Source organism: Talpa occidentalis, unplaced genomic scaffold, assembly GCF_014898055.3.
Source record: "Talpa occidentalis isolate TD23 unplaced genomic scaffold, MPIMG_talOcc4v2.1 talOcc4.3, whole genome shotgun sequence".
Classification (NCBI taxonomy): Eukaryota; Metazoa; Chordata; class Mammalia; order Eulipotyphla; family Talpidae; genus Talpa; species Talpa occidentalis.
The window spans coordinates 88,272,022-88,297,016 of record NW_023603184.1 but is presented as its reverse complement, the minus strand read 5'-3'; the positions used below and the strand labels follow the sequence as shown (position 1 = coordinate 88,297,016).

General features: G+C 34.0%; 1 protein-coding gene across 9 annotated transcripts in view; it reads right to left on the bottom strand.

Moving 5' to 3' along the window:
- GALNT13 (polypeptide N-acetylgalactosaminyltransferase 13) overlaps positions 1-24,995 on the bottom strand; it is a 446,421-nt gene that overhangs the window by 175,629 nt on the left and 245,797 nt on the right. For all 9 annotated transcript variants that reach the window (XM_054699734.1, XM_054699735.1, XM_054699736.1 and 6 more), the window contains 2 exons: positions 2,855-3,021; positions 1,755-1,962 (listed from right to left, as the gene is read on the bottom strand). In XM_054699734.1, the coding sequence (XP_054555709.1) occupies positions 1,755-1,962; positions 2,855-3,021 (375 nt within the window). The remainder of the gene's footprint in view (positions 1-1,754; positions 1,963-2,854; positions 3,022-24,995) is intronic.

The following is a 24,995-nucleotide window of genomic DNA, read 5'->3' as shown; positions in this document are numbered from 1 at the left end:
ACTGACAGCCTCCATCCGTCTTCCTGGCAAGAACCAAAACCTGCCATCTACATGAATGACCAGGTTAGACATTAAGTCACCCCTGTCTTGGATACTTAATTAAAACTTCAATTTCAGAGAGACCTTTCTACTGTAAGTAAAATGAGTATGTCAGTAAGGTGCTATGCAAAGGTTTGTTCTCTTATCAGATGGCATTATTTTAGTTGGCTTCATTAAGTTCTTAGGAACTATACTCATTTATTAACAATGCTTATGACTATCTGTAAAAAAAAAGTTTGCACTTTATAGATCATCATTGGAAAGAAATATAGGTATCTATGTGGGCTTTTAATTTATATAAATGTATTAATTTTTCAGATATTTAAGTGCAGTGTCATTCAAATAGTTGAGTATGCTTATAACTATGTTATCTGTGTTTTTATCATGACTTCTTTTCAGTAGGTTGTATGAGTGTATGTGTTTATTTTTAATTTCCTTGAGGTGAAATTTCTTTTTTCAAGATTTATTTATTTATGCATACAAGAACTGGGGTGCAGGCCAGAGGTGCAGGGGCGTGAGAGGATTCACTAGAGTCAAGAGTGGGGAGCAGAACACGCAGGATTGACGGAAATATACTGCTGAGGAGAGTAGGGGACAAGACAGAGAAGTCTTCTGTGCCATGTGGGTGGCTCCCTGGCTGGGGATTGAACTCATGCTGCAGTGGCTGCAGATTGCTTCATAGTGCTGAGACTTAACCCCTTATGCCACCAGGGAGGCCCTCAAGGTGAGATTTGAATTATGATTTGAATAAGAACTATGACCTAGTAGAGAAAATGATAGTCTGGGAATGGGAAGAAATAATTGTCCCCATCACTTCCAATAATTGAAGCAACCTGATTTGTTCCTCTCTATTATGTGGCATAGATAAGAACTTGGATATCACTTACCTAACAATGGGATTGTGAGGATGCAAGAAGGTGCTTTGAAAATATATTTCATAAAAATAGCGTACTGTACCATTTCAGATTAGACTGACTTAATTTACCAGAAAAGAAAAAAAAAAACAACATTTTTACTGTTCAAATTGTTTGACCATTACTAATCGAAAAAATATTCAAGTTCATCATGAATAAGCAAAACTATTTGTTAAATAACAGGGCAGAAGAGGGGGTTGGGAGTAGTGGTCTTGGGAATCTGCTTTTTTAAAAGAAATGAAATGTCTGAAAATAGACATTTTGGAGAGTTTTGTATTTATTTTTCATATGGAATGTTGTATTTTCATTATTTTAATTTATGTATTTATACAAGAACTGGGGTACAGGCCAGAGGCATGGGTGGGTGAGAGGATTCACCAGAAACAAAGCAGGGAGCAGAAAAGGCAGAGAGACTGGAAACACTGCTGAGGGGAGCAGCGGGCGAGACAAGAGAGGTCTGCCGCCATGTGGGTATCTCCCTAACTGCCTCGGAATCGAACCCGCACTGCAGAGGCTGTAGACCGCTTCATAGCACTGCGCTCAACCCGCTGCACCACAGGGGAGGCCCTGTATTTTCATTTTTTAAGGTTGTATCATTTCTTGCAGAGGTAACAATGGTTTACAATACTGTATACGGTTCAGGGATACCTAAACTGAATATTTAGGTTATGTTATTACACCACGATGGTGGAGGACTGCTGGTACTTTTGTCATGGATGTAGAAGAGAAGTTTGATAGAAAACTGGATCTGTGCCAATAGTCCAGTAATAACCCAAGCAGACATAGCACATATATTCTTACCTGTCCTCCTTTATTCTCGCCAGCAAAGGCTCCAGCCATCCTAAAGTGCATTCACAGTGTGCATCAAGGAAAGTTATCACCTCCCCTTTTGAAGCAGCTGCTCCTCGAAGGCGGGCACGTATTAACCCAGAGCGCTCTTCCATTCTAATAATTTTAACTGGTACTTCTAAATTTTTCACATAATTCTCCAATGTCAACTTGAGAAAATCTGTAATGTTCAGTGAGAATTTTTCAGCATACAAGCATGCATTGTGCAAAATGAACAGTGAATTAATATATATATTATATATTAAATTTAATATTATATTATATTTTATTATATTTATTTAACATATTTAACATATTTTATATTAAATATATATTAAATATATTTAATATAATTTTTATATATTATATTTATTTTATTCTATTATATTTATAATATTATAATATTATATAAATATAATATTATATTTAAATTTAATATATATATTAAATAATATATATATTAAATTTAAAAAAAAGAAGAATTTGTCAGGGCTTTAAAACGGTTTTAAGATATAGCAAAGATAACACTGCCCAGGTGAAAACTCAATACAAAGAAATGGTGGCCAACTCCTATCATTTTTTTTATATTAAGTAAAATATTTAGAAATGTTATTGTTAAATTAATGTATGATTCATTATGACTCTGTCACTTTGCTGACACTGTAAAGATAAATAAGCAGTTAACATACCAACTCTAATTTAGAAACCAGGTCACACTGGTAAACAGACTCTAAAATTTTATTTTGTATTAATTTGGATTAAAAGAAATAAGAAAACTATCTACAAAATCATGTAAATGTTCAATCATATGGTAAATTGAGCTGAGAAAAAAAAAGAGACACTTTTGAAAGGCATTTGGGCTGATTTCTTGGGTTAGTAAGAACCAAATGGAATCATGAAAGAAATTGAAAGAATTAGTTACTTGTTCCATTGACTAGGTTCATTGATGAACATTCGATAGATGGTTTCAGGGTTGGTATAAATATATGGAAAATATAAGTCACAGCTCAGATAGCTTTCTGTTCATAATAACTTTTTCTAACTTAAAAGATAAACAAGAAAAATATGTATACCTCTCTCACTAGCATCATCTACCAAGATGACCTCAGAGAGTAGATAGTGAGGGGAACGATTTATAACACTATAAACAGTTCTAAGGAGGGTGCTCCATGCTTCATTATGAAACACGATGACTACACTTGTGTTTGGAAGTTCATCGGGGTAGACCTTTGTCTTGCATCTGGAAAAGAGGAAAGAGGTACATGTTAATTTTTTTTTCATTCTGATTATTGTTATAAAAAATAATTCATAATAACACAACATTTGGCTTGAAAGTCCCATACTAACAAAACATTTTAGGAATATCTAAAATCATTTTCCTTCTATAAATGCTGTGAGTAATCACTTGGCATTTTGAAAATTAAACATGCATAATTACTAATATTTTATTTTAACTCCTGCAGGGAACAAAACAGCATGATTTCTGCCAGCTTAAGAATGCGAAAATAACATTTTGAGACTGTCAATAGAAGACCAGGTACAACAGGGACAGAAGAATGCATTTAGTGGATATAATTTTATTCTTTGCTTAGAATAAAAGAATTAGTGTTTAACTTAAAAAGTCATAAGAACATAAAAAGACAAGTCCACAGGGTTTTGTAGCATGTAAAATAGATTCTGTTCTAAAATCTACTCATGTATGCTTTTCATTCTTTTTGAGAATTCTACAAATCATATCTGCTTTGAAAGAAATTTGGGGGGAAGGATTAATTTTTCAGATTCACAATTAGTACTATATAATATAATCAAAATCAGAAACCAGGAAAAGGAATAGGCTACCAGCATTTGTTAAACTTTAATGTGCATAAGAGACACCTAGGGATTTGTTACAATGCAGATTCTGATTCAGCAGGTCAGGGGACATTCCAAGATTCTGCAATTTTCAAAAAAGCACCAGATAATTTAAATGCAGACGGTTGCTAGAGCACCTTGATGGGTAAGGGTCTGCATCCTAATTGTCATAACTTTTAAAGTATGATGTTTTCAAAAGAACTTTTAACTTTGTTTATAAATCCAAGAAAGCCCAGATTTTACTTTCCAAGCAACCAATCTCAATAGGCACATTTGGATAAATTATCTGCCTATTGCCCTACGTGGTCATGCCAAGTTTATCAAGCAGATGGTTCTTATTCTATTCAACTTAACATTCAGATATTTCTGTCATGTAATTTTAAATCATTGAGATTACAGAATATTAACAAATAGTCACTTGGTATCTACAGCAGGAACAGAAGTCTTTTACATTATTTTTTCATACATAACATTCCAAAAGAACTAGAGAAATAAAATCTTTCCATAAAATAAAACAAATCAGATACTTCCTGCCACTCGTGAACAACCAAATATATGACACAAAATTAGCATAGTTGAAATTAATTTCTTCACAGGTGAGCTAAAAAAAATCCAATAAATGTGGAAGATGAAGACATATAATAAAACAAAGACTGACTATGTGTCTATTGAGAATTTAATTATCCTTTAAACAATCTAAAATATTACTTACTCAGTGAAATCTCCTGCAAAATAACCAGAGAAGAATGCACATACACCTTAACTATAACATTATTAAGGATTCTCAATATTTGATATTGTGTCTATAAGAAAAGCAAAATGTAGAGAGGGACATAGTTTTGACAGAGCTTAGAGTAGAAAATTTAGCATGGAGGCTTTATAAAGTGAGAATCTATAGGTGCAAGTAGAAATGATTAATAAATTGTTAATCTGGTATGGAAGATGTTTAGTGAAAGATGGAAACTGGAGGAAGAGAAATGTCAGTCATTACAAAGAAAGACTAGTCCTTACAGACTAACCCAATCAGATTTTAGAAGTAACCGATAGCACAATAGATAAAATTCCTGTCACTTGTTTTGGCAAAACACAGATCTTGCCCCAAGACTGTATGCCTATGTCTATGTAGGTGTATCTTTTTCTTAATAATGCTGCCTCTTTCAAAAGGCAGCTTCTTATCCTATAAGAACTTTCAGCTGAGCTTATGCAAAAGTCCCCTCTTTCTTTCCCCACTTACTCATTCCTTAATAAACCTGTCCTTTAAAAATACAGCTTTTACCTGTTTGTGTCTATGCAAATGACTGTTTCCTTAATAACTTTGTAGCACCTTAACAAACTTGTCTTGTGCCACTGAATGGGAGAGTGCCAGAACCTTTCTCCAGAGGGAACCCAAGATTGCCACACACTGAACCCCATTACTTTGATTCACAGTCATCTCTTTCCATCCTGCTGGCAAAGTTCTAATGGTTTCAATGTGCTTCATGATCATGGGACTAGTATTTTCAGGCAGTTCACCACTTTATGAATTTAGAAAGCCAACTTGGTTAAGTCAGATTCTTTCCATGATTTTCCTCAACCCTCAATGCTTCTTCCTCATCAAAACACCTATGGGATTCAGCATGCTAAGCAAAAATGCAGTAAAGATAGTCATCATTAATACAGAAGTAAAGATGGAAAAATAGGCTAAAGCAGTATAACAGTCTTGAGTTTAATCCAAAAATAGCAGTCTATACATCACCTGCTCATGGATTGGAAGAATAAACATTATTAAAATGGCCATCCTACTAAAAGCAATATACAGATTCAATGCTATTCCAATAAAATTTTCAATGTCATTCTTCAAAAAAATAGAAAAATTATTGATGAAATTCATATGGAATCACCAAAAACCCCAAATAGCCAAAGATCTCCTGAAAAAAAAAAAAGAAGGGAATGGAGGCATCACACTCCCAGACTTCAAACTATACTACAAAGCCATAATCATCAAAACTGCATGGTATTGGAACAAGAACAGGCACACAGACAAATGGAATTGAATAGAAAATCCAGAAATAAACCCACAGATTTATGGTCAACTAAACTTTGACAAAGGAGCAAAGACTATGCATTGGAGCAAAGAAAGTTTGTTCAATCAATGGTGCTGGGAAAACTGGGTCGCTACATGCAAAAGAATGAAGCTTGACCACTACCTCACACCATACACAAAAATCAACTCAAAATGGATTAAAGAACTAGACATAAGACCTGAAACCATAAAATACATAGAGGGAAATATAGGTGAAACACTACATGATATGCACATCAAAGACATCTTTACAGACACATCACCCAAATCAGTGATAGTGAAAGCAAAGATCAACAGCTGGGACTACATAAAATTAAAGAGCTTCTGCACAGCAAAAGAGACAATAACAAAAACAAAGAGAAACCCGACTGGGAGAACATTTTTGCACACAACACTAATGATAAAGGACTGATCACAAAAATCTGCAAAGAGCTGATGAGACTCAACATCAACAAAGAAAATAATCCAGTCAAAAAACGGGCAGAAGAGCTAAAAAGAAACTTCTCTGAAGAGGAAATGCAAATGGCCAACAGGCATATGAAAAAATGTTCAACATCACTTGTAATCAGGGAAATGCAAATCAAAACTATCATGAGATACCATCTTACACCAGTGAGAATGGCACTTCTTAAAAAAACTAGCAACAACAAATGTTGGCGAGGATGTGGAGAAAAAGGAACTCTTCTGCACTGCTGGTGGGAGTGCAAACTGGTCCAACCACTATGGGGAGCTGTGTGGAGATTTCTGGACCTACCGAACATAGAGCTTCCATGTGATCCAGCAATTCCACTCCTAGGTATTTACCCAAAGGACACAGAAACATCGGTTCCAGAGAACACCTGCACCCCCATGTTTATAGCAGCACTGTTTGCAATAGCTAAGCTTTGGAAACAGCCCAAATGCCCAAAAATAGATGACTGGATCAAGAAGATGTGGTACATATATACCATGGAATATTACTCAGCATTCAAAAAAGATAAACACATGCAATTTGCAGCAACATGGATGGCGCTGGAAGGGATCATGCTCAGCAAAATAAGCCAGAAAGAAAAAGAAAAATACCGGATGGTCTCACTCATAGCAGGAATCTAGAAAACTTAAATAAGGGACCAGGAAAATGAATAACTATAAGAAAGTGAAAATCAAAATCAACAAAAAACTATGAACCAGAGACACTCTTTGGGGGGTGGGGGGTGGGGAGGGGAGGGATTGGGGTCAAAATAAGGGGATTGCAATTGTATGGGGAATATAAAATAAAATTTATTAAAAAAACCAAAAATAGCTGTCTATAAGTGGTACTTTATACTATTTGGAGAAAGTGATTAATTTTAATCAAATATTTTTGTATGTTATACTATATGTCAACAAATAGTCAACAAAATATTAGCTTAGATAAATCATTAAAATCATCAAACTAAAATCAGATATTTAGATCCAGCTTCTTAAACCCTTTATATCATGCTTTATTTTTGTGGTTAAAATCATGCATTCATGAACATTAATTTTATGTTCAACATATGTGACAAAGTCATAATGATCTAATTTACTATTAATGCAGCTACTAGGTTTACTTAGAAAAAAATTTCCACTATGATATTATTTAACATATCAGAATGATAAAAATATGGCTGATATTTTTCTTAATTCTCCCTTTTCTCCCTATATAAAGTTATTTAGCAAGGAAAATCTTGCATAACAAAATAATTTGTAGCGTAATTCTTAAGTTTTTACAATTAATCATTTTCTATGTCAATTTATCCATTTATGAACGAGAGTTATGATACTCATTATTTTTTATGGGATTGTGATACACTTAACTGTATTTCACAAAGGTATTTTTCACTTATTGTAAGATATATCATAGTCTAATGTACTACCAGGAACAACAACAACAACAAAAAAAAACTTTCACGCTATAACATAATGTTTTCTAGACTCTAATATTTAAAAAAGGCTTATGGAAAAGGTTCCTATAAAATTATTTGTACAGGGCCTCTGGTGGCGCAGCGAATGAGTGCTGGGCTGGAAGCTGCCAGCAACGCCTGCAGCCTCTGCAGTGCTGGTTTGATCCCCAGCCACTGGCGAGGGTCCCACATGGTGCGCAGACCTTTCCTGCTGCCTGCTGCTCCCCTCAGCAGTGTATTTCATCAGTCTGCCTGTTCTGTTCCCCACTCTGGCTCTGGTGAATTCTCTCACCCTCCCGTGCTTCTGACTGTACCCAGTGCTTATATAAATAAATAAATAAATAAATAAATCTTAAAAAAAATGTACATATGTTTCTATCAATATTGTCATACTTATCTATCTGTCATATCAGTTTCTTACTGATTTGAAGTTTCTTTCATCTATTCTACAGCTTCAAGTTGTGTTACTTATGAGAGGCATAAGTTTAGCACATTTTCTCAGTAACAAAATATAAAAGTTTCTTCTAATTGGTATTTTCCTGGGTACTGTGAAGTTGTGCATTTCAACCATTAAAGTGCAAAGGGGTATTGATAAAATGCAGATTATGATTCAGTAACTATGGGATGCATCCAAGATTCTAATTCTTAATCCTTGGTAATGTTGACACAGTTGATGCCTGGTTTACATGGCAAGAAGCAAGGCTAAGTAAATCAAAGCAGTTGATTAGCAAGAAAACATAGAATTGTAGTAATTATTCCAACAATAAATATTTACTTCATCATATAAAATTTAATTTTGCCAGCAATTTCTCTGCCTTATTAGATGAAATCTTTTGGTTCCCACACTGAATCATATTTAATATTTTTGAAGAATGTTGAAAGACAAACTCTGCACATGTATTAAAGAAGTACACATGATTTAGTTCAAGCAATGACTGTTATGAACAGTCATGACCACAGACATACAAGTTTAAAATATAATGCCTAACACAACAATTGCCAGTGGTAACTAGGATTGTAACTAACCATTGACTGTAAAACTCACCCTGATTGCAGACAGGGTGAAAATGTTAAAAACACATCTTGAAACTGGCAAATATAATAACTTTTGTTTAACCTAGAGAAAATACTTCACTGTATTTAGTATTTTTTAACAATCTCTTTAGCAGTTAAACTGACAGAAATTCAAAGTAAATTTCCATTATTTAAATACAGACCTCAAAACAAAGAAACTCATATGACTGAGGTAGGAATAAGTACTTAAAATAAATAAACTTCACTAATGATCTCTTTCCCCTGACACATAAAAAACAAGACATTCTTTACAACTACGGCAAGAATAATTCCATCATTGCCTATCTCAGTTTTTATATATTTTATATAATATGCTTAAAATAGGCTATTTGAAAAATATGATGCACATTTATTGGTCAACACTCCTGAGTAAAGCTCAGAATCTCCAAATGGTAGAATTGGACAGGGCTTTCAAAACTGACAAATTAAAATTTTCCTTCCACAGAAAAAAATGTCCCAAGTCACAGAGTTGGTTCAAAATTCTATCTACTTGGTTCACCACAACTTACAAGGTTGGCAGGGGTGCAATGGAGTATGCTAAAGGACTACAAGTACTTTGATGGCAGGTGTTCTGTGGTAACATACAATCTGAAGCGGTATGAACCTGTACTTCTAAATAATATACAGTGCTTATATCATTGTTATCCTAACAAAAAGTCCAATTTTAAAAGTTTAAAAATTATAGAAGGTGATTAAGAATATTAAAGCAATATATTATTTAACAATATGAATAACAGTAATGATGTCAGTCCAATATTACATTTATATCAAATGTTTTAAATATTATTGGTATCTGAGAAATTAGGACAAAAATATTTAAGTTATATGAAAATAGTCTTAATCTTACATTCAAATCTTTAAATCAAATAAAGAAATAGTAATTTTTCTGGGGTCATTTCATGAAAACAGCATAGAAAGTCAACTTCCATTGGAGTCATGTGTATATAGACCAAATACTGTTAGAAACCTGTTTTATAAAAGCATTAGTTGTTGTTTACTTTGTAAACATCTAAATGGATTTAACAATAGTTGTCCTGATTATGGGAATACAAAGTATAAGTAATTAAATTTGAAAGTAAAAGTGTCAGGCTGCAAAATCAATTAACTTCCTTAAATTTGATATTCCAGTAAAATCACAAGCTTTATCATGGCAGCATTCCATATTTACATTATATGACAGGCTAAATCTATAATACTTGAAAGAAGTAGAAGTTTATTTTGTTTTAATTCTGTAATAATATATCTGTGGCTCTTAATCTTGGCTGCATTGGAATCATCCTGTAAGAAAATATACTGGTGTCTGAGTTTCAGCCACAAAGACTCTGATTTAGAGGTCTTGATGTTAGTCATGGGTAATAGGAATCTATAAAAAAAAAAAACAACACCCTCCTTTGTGGATTTGAATATGTAGCCTAAATTGATCATTGTTACCTAATGCTATTTAACAGAAATGCACACGCACACATATGTATGTACATATATATGACATTCTTGTTTACATCACTAGTTTAAAATAAGATGCATGAGATTAATATCTTTTTGTGTTTACATCAGATGACATTAAGAAAACACAATTTCCTGTAATAAACACTGGAGTCAGAAAGTCTTCTATACTTCATTTGCTATCCTGTCTGTCACCTGAATGTATACTAATGTTGATCTAGTCTTCAGCATATCAGCTGCTGATTTATAAATATATGAGAAATAAATCCAGCTGCTCTATTCTTGAGACAATATGGGGGTAGAATCATGTTTCCAATGTCTGGGGCATGGAAATACATGAGATAGTGCACCTATTTACATCTTTCCCCTTGGCTATGCACACATTATAGGAAAATAGACTATTACAATTTGATTTTATCCTTTTAAAAACCACATTGATGTTTTTAGATAAGCTGCTGAACACAACATGCCACATCAAAGAAAGAAAAAATTGACTATAAGATGAGAATGTGAAATCACAAAGGATTCATAATTACACAGTGGTTTAGTTAGACATAATCCATTTAGGACTCCAAACAAAGGCTGTCAACACTGCAGTTTGCATCACTTGTTGGATTACTGCTCACTGAGCAGTGGTTACCTTTTTACTGCCTCAATCAAACAAAATTAATAACAGTAATTAAAAATAGAGTTACAAATCTTCTATATACTTCTTATTTTAAAAGCTATGGGAATTGCACTGAACCTTGCAGAATTATGTGTGACTTTTATGATTCCCAACCATTAACATTCATATCTACAGAGAAAAAGATCATTATCATTTACCAATGCATCTATGCAAAGAAAACTTGGGCAACAGGAAAGTGTTTTTTATTGTTTTTTTCAATAAAAATTCAACAGCTTGGAGTCTCAAGTAAAATGAAGCACTTAATTTTGCATGGATTGTTATACATATATATGTGTTGATTTATATTTATAATCTGTTAGGAATTACAAAAGTAAGATCTTAAAAGTCATAACTACTTAAGTAATTAAATATTTTATAGTAGTTATTTTAGATAGTAATATTCGTTATGTACAAGCTTATTACTTATATATCTGCCTGAATATCTTTATCTTAAAATGCAGATGACCCTATATTCATCATTGGCCTATTTGCTATCAGATCCACTCCTTGCCTCTTCTGTTCTTCTGTAAGTATTGGGATGCTTGGGATGGGAGAATTACTGGATAAGATATAATTCCAAGACTCCCTTGCTTGTTGGCTTCTGTTTGAAATATGCCAGGGAAATCTCATCTGAGAGAGTGCTACGCTTAGGGAAACAAGAATAGGAGGCCATAGTATTTCTTATTCCTCCCCAGAGCAGACTACTCACCATCCTCACTGTGTGCTTAGTGTGTCACTCAATCATTTTACTTACTATACTTTCATAATAATTCTATCTAACCCAATGGAATAAGGATTCAATAAAAAGAAGGAAGGTTCATCTTATTTATCTCTTTCTCTCCAGAATTTAGCTTTCTCCATGTCACAAAATATGTTTACTATGGAGTTGATGAATGGAAACTTCACAATGAGGGAGGCTGTTGTATGAATTATCAGATCAACTTCCTAATGATATCTCTGCATTGTTATAATTTGAACTGGAGGTGTAGAGATATTTTTTCCTGCATTTTTTTACATTTTCAATTGTTTTTGCTTCTCAAATTTCTAGAGTCAGGGCAAATAAATGAGCTAGGGATAAGGAAGGGAAGAGTATAAGAAAACAGATCTGCAAAGCAAACTATACATGTTCCCCTCAAACTTAAGTAACACCATTTCTAGTTGGAGACACTGGAAGAAGTTTTGTGCCTGGAAAAACCTATCTTGGCCTTCTCATTCTGAGATTTAGGATCTGTGAGAAGATATTTAAGTTTTATTTTTGTCAACACCTTAATTAAAGCAAAACTGCTGCCATTTTTTATTGCAGAAATTTGAGGACAATAAATGTATTTATAAGATTTATATGAATGTAATTGATCGTTAAACTATCTTTACATTATGAAGTACTCTAGAGTATATGAGGAAGTCTCTTTAATTATTTGGCTCAGTTTTGCCACTGATAGGATTCTGATCATTGTTGAGTTTTAGTAAGATACATTTATACTTATTTCTGTGGCCAAATGTCCAATGCATCCCCCATTTCCAATAATAGATCTGACTTCAATAATAGATCTGTTGCCTTGAGCCTCCTCATTTGAGGACTGCTTTACTTGTCTGTCCAATACAGCAGTGTGGAATGAGGGACTTGCCTCTTTACCTTTAAGTCCTTCTAAATCATTTATTAATTTAGTAAGAAATTTCTCTGGCTAACTCCAACTGTTTTCTTACCTTAATCTCTACTTATTATTTTCTGCTGGAAGAACTCAGAGGGTCATTTCTGCCTGCTGATATCTCAGCTTCATCCCTATTCTTGAATGCCCATGAGCAAACACTGTGCCAACTTATACTCTCTCCTACTAATCAACCCTGTGGATTGGTTTGATTATTAAATATTGCATTCCTCAGTCAGGTTTAGACCATCACCTCAAGTAGTCAAGTGCTGATTTAAGAAATATAACGAGAAAGGCAGTACTAAGTGGTGAACATTTATTGAACTCCTAACTATGTGGCAGACATTGTACTATATGTTTTATATGGATTATCTCCTATGAAACTAAGAACTGAGACCTCCTGCAATCACAAAGGTTAACTATCAGAATATGGCTATAAACATATAAATAGCTTTGTTGCATGCTTCAAGAACTAGTGAATAATAAATTTATTCAACAATGAATCACTCAATCTAATAGGTTGGCCATGTAAGCAAATGGCTGTCTTCTCAGGACATACCTTAACAAAAGAAATTGCTTTCTTGTCAATTCATCTTGAGTCCTTCCTCATTATATTCACTAATCCTAAACCACTAGATTTCATACCTAGCCAATCCAGTAATATTACTGCATTGAAAGACTAGTGTTGAAGCACTGAGGCCCAGGTTCCTCTTTCTAAGTCTACTTGGAATATGACAGTGCTTATTCTGCTGGTTTTTTGTAGAGTCAGCACTTGAAATCCTAGTAAAAACCTTGTGAGCTAGTTATATTGTTACTTCAATCTGATATTGTAAATAACCTCACGTTCAGATAAGTTAAACAATGTGCTTCTAAATGAAGCAAGGGTTTCAAGTCCAAAGTTTTCCAGGGTTTGAAACTATAAAAACAGATAAATCAATCACCAAAGCAATCACAAAACACTCAGTCCATCATGGAATTGAGTAATATTGAGAAAGGCTCTGGACTTCCACAGATTATGTTTATTGGGTTAAAACTGACCTCATCTTGATTTTAACAGATTAGGTACACTCAGTTGATATCTGGTTTCTATTATAAAATAAAATAAAACTTATCATAGACCTAATTTCTTTCAATTAAAGGAGAATAATATACTCCCATTAGAGTTACTTTCATGATGTCAATAGTTAGTAGTATTTTTTAAAGACTTATTCTTCAAGACAAAAATGATTATTATACAAGCAAGTTTTATATTCTTTTTGTTGTGAACAATTCTCCTGATTTTTGGAAATGAATTATAATAATTCAACTCTGCTGCTAAAAGTAAATGAATACCATTCAAGTAAGTGGTGGGGCCTTTGTTGTTTTGGAACATAAATTTATGAGGCTGTTCCTTTTCTGTGACCTCTGAATATAATTCTTTCATGCTATTGAAAATACTTAACAATGATTTTTCTAAAGTAAATGTGTTTATTGATGTGATAACTATAAAATAGCTTTGCAAGAAAATTACTCACTACTACCATTCATAAGTTCATATTCTTACATTTGTTAGTGAAAATAACACTGAATTTTATATTATAGCCTTGAAATTTGGACAAGGTTTTCCTTCTGTCTTCATCTATGCCTTATTAGGGTAAGTAACTATCCTGAGCCTCTCAGACAATAAAACCACCATACCCTTAGGTTCAAAGTTAGAAACTCTGATGTTGATATCATGTGTCACCAATTCCTAATGATTTTGATCTCAGAATCTTTCTTTTCCTTCCCTGCTATATATCCTCTCCACAGACCACCACCTCTTATTTACTTTATTGCATGGAATCAAACTGGTGTACTTATGGAACGATTTTGAATACATCCTCCTCATTGCAGGCTGTGGTGCAGATCCAAACAACTTCTTGGTTTAAATATTTTGGGTAGCTCTTCATTGCCTGATGCTAAAACCTTGCTTCACCAGATCAGGCTCATCCTTATTCATGTCATGTCTCCTTTCACCAATGCATTTCACCCCTGAGCAATATACAACATCACAAAGTATCAAAGTACCAAGCTCTCTCATTCCTGCATCTCTATCTCCAGTATGCTAGAGAAACTCACAGATACTGTTCAAGTGTCACAGGGCAGGAAGAGACAGGGACCCCAGAATCCCCAAACCTGCCTGCTCTAAATAGATTCTGCCATCTGCTACATCAAGAAAAAACATACAGGCCTTTAATGGAAAGAAACTTTAATAAAATTAGTGCACAATACATAAAAGACAAAGAATATAGTTTCCAAATCAAGCACCCAAAGTTACCCATCCCCTCGTGGGTAAAAGTCCAGCCAAACAGGTTAGGCCCAAAGCAAGGCCTGAAAGCCTGCCACAAGTCTAACGCACCTTCTAGGGAGGACCCATAGAAAAGGATCAGAAAGAGTCAGACAAGCCTGGGAGGAAAAGAGCAAAATCAAAATCAATATAAAGCTGCCTTGTTAACCTCCCCACGCGTCTCTTACCCACATCTGTTCCAACCAGTCCAGGATCAAGAAGCCAGTGCAGTTTCTTCGCATGTCTCTCTGTAACATGTGCCTATTCCATTTCTCCTTCTTGCTCTCCATCCTCCTTCCTTCCTACTCCAGTCTCCTCTCCAATTTCTTCTCCTCCCTGCTCAGCTATACCCTTCTTTGTGTAGGGCAGGGAACATGGAACCTCCTCGTTTTTCCTGGGCACCACCCTGTTACAATCGTAGGGCTCACATCATACTTTCTCTATAAAACCATAATTTCTACCCTGTGTCACTCTCCCATAATGCCAGTTTAATTTATATATTTATTTTCCTTTCCTTCTCATATAAGTAGATGTTTAGGTAACTAAATACACTGAGAGAACAGAGCCTTTCTGAAGTGTGTTGAAAATTCCTTATTGTACTGTAACTACAGATTTTAAGAAAAGATACGAAAGTACTCCAAAGGATCCCTTTGCTCTTACTATTTTTCTAATGAAACTTTCCATTGTATAATTCTTTGAATATAAAATATTTACTTATCGAATACTTGAGAATTTTTACATATACAAAGCAACATGTTATAAACTATACATTTAAAAGGAAGAGGAAATTATAGATAATGAAGGTTCAATTGGTCAAGGGAAACTTTGAATCCAGAGTGAGCTCTGAAAAGACAATGTTTCAGAGTAAAAACTTGTGTCAAGAACAGTCTGGTGCTAGGAAGGACTGAGAGGAGAGTCAGCAGGTGTCTTGCAACAAGCAAAATTAAGATAAACAATTAGAGAAATTGGTGGTTTGCGTGACCTAGTAGCAGATAACAGGGTCCAAATCTGGGGGGCAAATTTGGAAATAGAACACCAGAGTCCCTGAAAGGTAGCTCAGGAAAAAAAAAAAAAGAAAGAAATCATTCATGAAGAGACAGCTGAAATAAAGGTGAATATATATGGTTATTGACAAAATTCTCACAATAAAGGTTGTGCCAATTGGTTTGTTCATCATCAACATTTGAATTTGTGTTTTCCCATAGATTTGCAAACACAACATACTATCAAACTTCTAAATTTTCATCCATTTGATAGGAGGATAAAGTGTATCTGTGCAATACACCCTAAATTTAGCAGTGTGCTTATTAAATAGTTTGATATTTAATCTGTTTTTAATGTAAAATTTAAATATAAAACACATTTATTATACTATTCTAAGCTTCAATAAATGAATTATTTAATAAATAATTTACTAAATGAATACATCTGCATACTATACTCCTTTCAAGACATGAGACATTATCATAACTTTAGAAATTCTCATCACAAGTAATTATTTGCCTCCAATCAACCACTATTTGCTTTTATATTTTGCCAAAATATCATATACTGTATAATCATTTGTATGACTTCTCTCTCTCTGCCTTCCTCTCTCTCTCTCTCTCTCTCTCTCTCTCCATACACACAAACATAGACAAAACCAATGTAAATTTCTCTTTTACCTAAAGTATCTGAAAAGCACTCTTTTGCTGAAGATTTTCTGAATTGTAATGAATAAAGGCAAAGTTATCATCATATATCAATTCTTCCCTTACCATCATTAACATTGCATACATGCCCCGAGCCTCAATTGTTATTGCAAAATGTGACATAAAATACATGCCTCAATGACTGCAAGCAATATCAGAATGTCAAATATATCTATTCTTAATTTCTACATAATGTTAGTTAAGAGCAGCCATTAATACTGAAGAATGAGAAATCTCGGTGATAAATACTTTTACCTGTAATAAGATAATTTCCAAACGATTTATTAAAAACGAAGTAATGAATTCTAGCAAAACAGTACAGCTATTTATCTACAATTACATAGTGAAGCGAAATAGTGACTATAATTACTGTCAAATAGATTTGGCCTCTGTCCAGCAAGCCTTTGTGTTTTGCTGATATCTATTTTATTGGGCAGTCAAAAACATGGTCTGTGTTAATTTCATTATTTAAAAATTTCAGATCTTTATTCTATAAAAAGTGGAATGAAAAACAATTGAATGCCAGTATAGTGTGTTGTTTTCAAATCGTATTTAAGACTTAAGACTATCAGATTAAATACCTAAAGGTAAATACTTTTATTGTTTAAAATGCTAAGAAAATCTAGAAATTTTCTTCAAATAAATTAACCTGGAGTTATGACTTTTGATTTAAAAAACAGAAATCACATATTTTAAGTATTTGTCTTTTGCTGCATTTAAATCATGGACAAGACCTAGGAAAATTTCCTAATTTAATCTACTTTATGATTAATTTAAGCAACACATTCTTTTCCTTTCTCCTTAAATTCTTTTGGAATAAACTGGGATTTTTAAAAAATATCTTATTTTTCTGTTCACAAAACCCGTACCTCCTACTATTTTAATGTCCCCCTTGCTAATCCAACAGACAACATATGTATGCTACTCCAGACAACATATGTATGCCAACTAATTCCTAAATTCTCTTCCTGAGTGATAACCACATCAGATGTACGTAAGTTCTATTTCTACATTGCAACCCCAGTTTCATTAGTGTGCAAATAGCTTAGCCTCCTGATATCAGCAATGGAATTACACCTTCGGATAATTTCCTTTTTGGATAATCATGTCCATGGAGACATTCGGCACCATGACATGGGCGGGAGAGGTAGAATATGGCCAAAGAGGAGGAGAAAATGACTCTGGTCAGATCTGGGACATATTAAGGAACAACACCCTTACTTAAAAAGCATGCCTTTTACCATAGAAGCATATAAGTATTAATGCAAGTTTCGTATTCCTTTATTTTACATTGTGCTCATAACAGTGCCCATAGATGACAGATAGGGAGGTACCTCACAGATGACCTGGTATCTTTTAACCACATCACAGACAGAGAAAGCATCCTGACAAAAGTTTCACAAATACCTGGTGGCTGTTTGTGACCTCAATTTCAGTCTTTCCTCAGTGGCCATATCTCTTCAGTGTGTCCAAGAGTTACAAGGGTAATTTACTTACAGAATACAAATGCTTTAGATATTTCACCTCTATGAAAGCATATAGTATTTCACCTCTATGAAAGCATATAGTAAGAGATTAAAAACAAAGTAATAACAGGTCAAAGACACTCAGTGATTTATTGAAAATCATTTTAGGGATTAACATAAGATAAAATAATTTTTTGGTATCCTTCCTAATCTGGCTTTCTTATCATTAAATCTTTACCTTCATAACATTGACTGTTAAAGATAAGGTTTCACTAAAACAGCATAGTTCTAATGAGGAAAAGCACTGAATATTTCAAAGGTTTCTCACATTGACCAAAATTTATATAATTCATTTCAGAATTTACTATAGCATTCTTTTTTTAATGAGGGAACAATTGTTTACAACACTATACAGGCTTCAGGTCTACAACTTCTCACCTCAGCAACTATGTATCTCACCACAACCCACAACCAAGTGTCCCACCATCATCTACCACCAACCATTGGATTCCCCTACCCATTTTCTGCCTCCTCCTCTACTAATCACATATCTGTCGTCAGAGTCAGAAGGTTTATTATAGTTTTGTTTATGCATTTGTATAGCTTTATTTTGGTAATGTGAATTTTGTCGAGATTAAATATTTTATTTCATCAACCTTTCCTACATAGTGTTTATAGACAAAATATCCCTGTTTTAGTCTATAAGGAGCGTGAATCAAGCTGTAAAGTGTACACTGAAAGCAGGCAGGGATGAAATAAAGGTAAAGAATAAATGGTGAAGAGAAAGAATAAAAATGGTGGATGTTCCTCTAACACTAGGAAAGGAAGTCACATTTGAAATTTTTCCCAATATAACAAAGCTTGAATTGAGACAATTATGCAGGAACTGCAAATCATTGTGGAGAACTGTTGGGGCGAGTCCATGTGACCTCTTAGAAATTACAGGAGTGTGGGCCTCCCCCGTGGCACAGTGGTTGAGCGCTGGGTTGCGAAGCTGCCCGCAGCCTCTGCAGCACCGGTTCGATCTCCGGCCACCGGCGAGGGTCCCGCATGGCGCGCAGTCCTCTCCTGCCACCCGCTGCTCCCCTCAGCAGTGTACTTCGTCAGTCTGCCTGTTCTGCTCCCTGCTCTGGCTCTGGTGAATTCTCTCACCCTCTTTTACCCAGGACAAGAATAAACATCATTTTAATATCAATCATATGTTCTAAAAGACACTGTTTCAATGCCATAAAAAAAGGTTTGAAGAATAGTAAACAGAGTTCGTGCCTGGAATCAAATTCTTTTTTTTTTTTTTTTCACATAGTGCAGGAAGTAATGGGTTATCATCGGAACCCCCTACTAAAAGTTAAAATTGTGTTTAGTTCTCCATGGATGAATTCCTGAAATGTGACTGTCAAATTATTACATAGTCCAGGTTGCTTCTCTCTCAGTTCTCAAATGGTACATTATGAATTCTAATTTTAGAGAAGAAAATCAACCTCAATCTAACAGTCTAAAGAAATACCTACCAGCACAAATTAAAAAATGAAACAGTTCAACTAGGTGAAGAACTAAGTCAAAAGGTGATTCTGAAAAGGATTTAATTTCAATAGATACATGCTTTGAACACAGTGATGAAAATTCAGTCTTAACTACTGATATAAAAACTTGCTTTATTCAAATCATTAACACCAAAATAGTAAAATTAGTAATAAGAAATTCAACTACAGAGTTTTATAGATAAAAGTTTCAGAGCAACCACCACAGGTCATAATGCAATGACTCAAGCTAAAATAACATCTGATTCTTCAGAAATATATTTATATGTACACAACTGTACACATATGCATGCATGTACATGTATTTTTTAGATCTAAAGAAATGAACACATGGAAATAAATTCAGAGCTAGAGAGCTGAAAGAAAATGATTTTAGAATTTCTTTGCTAACCTAATTTCGACAAAGTGGTACATTTTCATACATTATTAACTACTTTCTCTTCACTGTTTTGAGGTTCAAGATTTTTAGTATTCCTATATTTATTTTTAGTTTCCTCTATTTCTTATACCATTTGTATATGGACACTTTCATGGAAGGCAAAGTCATTCTATTTTGGGATCTATAAATTACTTCAAGTTTCACTTTTTACTATGCATTTAAACTTCTCATTTATGGCTCATGGATAAAATTTATGCTTGGAACATATGGAAACACTCACTGTGTTCCCATCACATATGGGAACATTCACTCAACTGTTGCATCAACATGATTCTCGTACTTAATGAAGTGGATAGAGGCAGATGTACCATAGAGCCAAACAAGCTCAAGCATCAGTCCATTCACTGCATCACATTTGACATCAAGATCTTTGTCTTTTTACTTAAAGAACATCTCAAATTAACTTAAATTTCATGTTCCACAGTCCTGGAAAGTTTGGTATAATGTATATTAGATGACTGCTACTTCCTCACTTACCAGAAATTAGCTGCTTGTTTGCTGAGGACCTTCTTGCCTCATTGATCAAGCATCTAGAGGTCCTATGTGCATACAGACAGAAGGTTTTAGCACTCAAGATTTCAGAAAGCACAAGCTGTGCAAGCATGTGTCACTTCCAAGGTAGAGAGCAGCATTCTTCCAACTCCCTGGAGAACAGAGTCCAACAATAGCTGTTTAAGGGCCAGAAACCACAAAGCTGTGTTGGCACTTTCATAGTTCTATTGATTGTTCCCAAAGAGTGTTCAAGGCCATCCAAAGGCAACAGAACTGGGATCAGAACTGAGCTGTTAAGGTGTGAATGCAGTGTAAGGAGAAGCTAAAATGGCTTATCTGTAATATGCTTTTGAAATAATGAAACTGAATGTGAGACTGCTAATGGTGTATAAACTGCTATTAATTGTGGAGCCAAATGGTATTGCCTAAAAAATTTGGGGTGTAAAGATAGAGATGTAGATTCATATTTGGCAAATGGTGAGATCTGAAATATTAAGACAGGTAAGGAGATCTGAAGTCTAGGTCTGGCACCAGAATACCTACATAAACCTTGGTCCCACCATTTACTTGCGTTGGAATCTTGGGAAAGTAAATCACCTTCCACCTTGATGTCCTCTTTTTAAAAATGGGATGAGTTGTAACATATATCTTATAAGGATATTTGGAAGAGCAAATGAGTTAATATACCTTAAGCTTTGGCACAGTGCCTACATCATAGCACTCAGTAAAAAAATTATTAGTATTACTACCATTATTACTTTTAATCATTATTAAAATAAGCTTAAAGATATATTTGAGATATTTTAGTCTTAAGATTGATTTTGATGAGACAGGAAAGATATGAAGGACTTTGGGATGTCTCCAGATTTTCAACTATCAATAATTAATAGAGATGAGCAATGCTCTTGTCTTGAGAAAGTGGTATGGGGGAGTCATCCTTTCAGGTTCGATGTTGATTTGGAGGGGTAAAAATATATGGAAAGCAGAAGATAAAATAATTGACTTTGAAATATTAGGGCTAGTTAAATATTAAGACAGATAATGGGATATCATCAACAATTATTCAAAACATTAGTAATAATGAAAGAAAAATATGTGTCAAGAAGTGAAAATAGGGCCTCCCGGGTGGCACAGCGGTTGAGTGCTGGGTTGCAAAGCCGCTTGCAGCTTCTGCAGCACCGGTTCGATCCCTGGCCACTGGGCGAGGGTCCCACATAGTGTGGTAGACCTCTCCTGCCGCCCGTTGCTCCCCTTAGCAGTGTACTTCATCGCTCTGGTGAATTCTCTTACCCACCCGCACTTCTGAATGTACCCAGTGCTTGTACAAATAAATAAAATCTTTAAAAAAAAAGTGAAAATAGTGTTTAAGATGTAAGAAATGAGAGAAGAAATTATGGAGGTGTTTGAGAACAACTCAGAGAATACAGGTAAGATTCAAGATAAAGTGACTTCATAGAAGGGAGAGTCAGTAGTAAGAGAATGATTGAAAAGTCTCTGCTGAATTTCCCACATGGAAGCTTTCTGTGAAATTAGTGAAAAGAATTTCAGTAGTCTTGGAGAACACACACTAGGTTATACTAGGTAGAGTAATAAATTGGCTGAAAATAAAGATAGTCAGTGAAAAGCACTTTCTCTAGAATTTTATGTTAAGAACAAATGAGAAATAGTATATCTAATGGAGGATTAGGGGTCAAAGGAGGGTGTTTTTCTTGTACCTAGATTTGTTAAATTGGTTGCTACGTGATAAAAGTGATATAAGAATACTTATAGGCTGAGGAAAGAGTCAGTAGGTAAGAAAGGATTTGAAGACTGAGGGAAGAAACATAGTGACTGTCATCTCCTTGTATGGCTGATACCAGAATATATACTTATTTATTTAAGACAGGCCTTTGAGTAAAGTGAATAAATATATCTTTCTTAAACTCCAATATTCCTGGTTAACTCTTGAGGCTCTACTGGTGGATCATTCTCTGTTTGAGTTCACTAATCTTTGTATTTGACTATTACTAACCTTTTTCTTTGTCAAAATCCCATTATCTTCATTTGATCCATTTCTAACGTGCAAGCACAATGTCATGAAAACTGAAATATCCTCATCATACCACTCCATATCCTTTTTTGGATACTCCATGTTTTACTAGATCATTTTATTTCTTTTGTAATATAGAGCCCCTAGATTTCTATTTTATGATAAGGATCTAATTCTTTACATTTTCCCTTAAGTCCAGAGATTTTTTAAGTACACACAAATTCTGTTCACACAGATGCTTGAAAAAGTCTTAAAATATTTTTCCAAAGAGGGCATTTTTTTAACTTCCTACATTAAAAACATCTATGCTCTTTTAATTTATTGCTACTGTATTTTTTCCATTTAAGCCATACACAAGCATTTCTCTTAGAATCATGAAAAATGAAAATTATTTTCATTTTAACATTGTATAATTATTGTGTTACTGGAATGTTAATTCGCCAGCAAGGGATTGTTTTTTGATACATATTTGTAAACTTTGTATACCTAAGGGAATCATCAGAATCAGCATGATCTATAAAATTCATGAGGCTATACCACTGCCAGAACATGTGTCTGGTATCATTTAATGTCACTGAAACCAAGAGGTTTATGAATTAGAATAGAACACATGATACATAAAATTAAAATATAAACTTAAACACGGTGTTGTTAACCTTCCTTCCCACTAATTTATACAATTATATTTCCCCCTCAAATATACTAATCTTGTTTCCAAATGTATGACCAGATGTTAGCCCTCCAGAAATAATACTTTGCTCAATCTTCTGCTTACAAATAAGAAGTTAAATGTGAGTTAGGTACAAAACAGTAAGAATTTTATCACTGGAAACTGAAGTTTTATTTATTTGGCATGTTCTTCAAGGATAGCACTCTCAAGAACTAAACCAAATAAGGGTCTTCTTTTTTTAAACCTCCAATAATATAAAATACACAATTTTTGAGGAAGAGAAAAGTAACTGAATAACTTAATTTTAAAAAAGAGAGCAGTAGTAATAAATAGAAAGTGTTATAGCTGCCTTACCAGGGATTTCACAGAAGAGGGATCACATCTGTTCATTTATTTGATAGGGTTTTATGGTTCAGCTACTATGGAAAACAGGATGGAATATTTTCATATTTTAAAGATAGATTACCGTATAATTCATCAATTCCTTTCCTGGGTATCTACTCAAAGAAGACTAATTCAAAGTGATATATGTTTTTCTATGTTCACTGTAGCACTATTTATAATAGCCAAGGTATGGAAACAACTTAAGTATCCAGTGACAGATGAGTGCATAAAGGTGTGATACATACACACACAATGGAATACTACTAAGCTATAAAAAAGATGAATTCTTGCCATATGCAACAAGGTGGATTTCACTGGCGGGATTATGCTAATGGAAATAATTGAGAAGGAAAATAAAAATACTCAATTTCATTCAGATGTGGAATATAAAGAAATGAAACGAAGGTACAGGCAAAAATAAAACAAAACACAACCTAGAAATCTAACTGTAGGATTGAAGATAATAGAGAGCAAAGTTGAGGGGAGTGAGCAAATGGCTATGGTCTTCTACCAATGGTCTATGATTAAAGATTAGGGGTGCTTTGGAGGTGAGGGTGCTGTGGTAACATAAATCTTAAGAGGTGTGAACCTATATTGTTAAATCATATACAGTGTCATAAACCAATGTTAAATCCATAAAAATGTAATACAATTAAGAAAAGATTGGGAGAAATATAAATGAGAATGACTATTACCCTAGTTCTTCTTAAATAATTATGAACTAATTGAAACATGAATACTTTTAGGTAGATATAAATCTGGCACCATGAGTAGAATTTATAAATTTATGTCTACAACATGACTTTTGCCAGTCAGTCTGCAACATTTACTTTCAAATGACTCATAGTCATTTGACCACTTAAACTTCAATGTAAAGAAAATGATCTATACACCCCAATCCAGACTTATTCACCTTACTGACATGACCATTCTTCCTACTTAAACCAGATCCTAAAAGCAATATCAATTATTGGTTCAGTCCTTCAATTTCAATATCCAAAATGAGCATTAATTATACTTTCTGTTAAAATCCACAAAATTTATCCTATTCTGTATTGATTATTGTGATGAATTAAAAGTATATATCTAAGTGAGAAACATTTGGAAAGGAATAACTGTATTATATTGAAGGCATTATATTACTTTTATTTGCAGTTTCCTATCTACTATATTGGATTATTTCTCTAAGAATTTAAACGTGTTATAGTATAATAGAATCTGTTGACTTCACAAAAGATGACAAAAAGGGGGAGGCAAGGAGAGAACATATGTTTAAAATGTTTGCTTCATTCCTTTCCCAAATACCTTAAACTCCTTTGGAGGCATAGATTCATGAAAAATTGCCTGCACGTGCTATCTCCCCTTCTTTATTTCTCATTCCTTTTTAAACCAGATCACTCTGACTTCTGAACCTAGAATTTGACATAACTGCTTTGGTGAGTATCACTGATAACATACATTCTTTTCCAATCTCAGTGAGGGTTTAAGTCCTCAACTTGATAGGTCTCACAGATTACAATTTCTTTCCCTTAGTTTTCTTGACCTACTCTCTT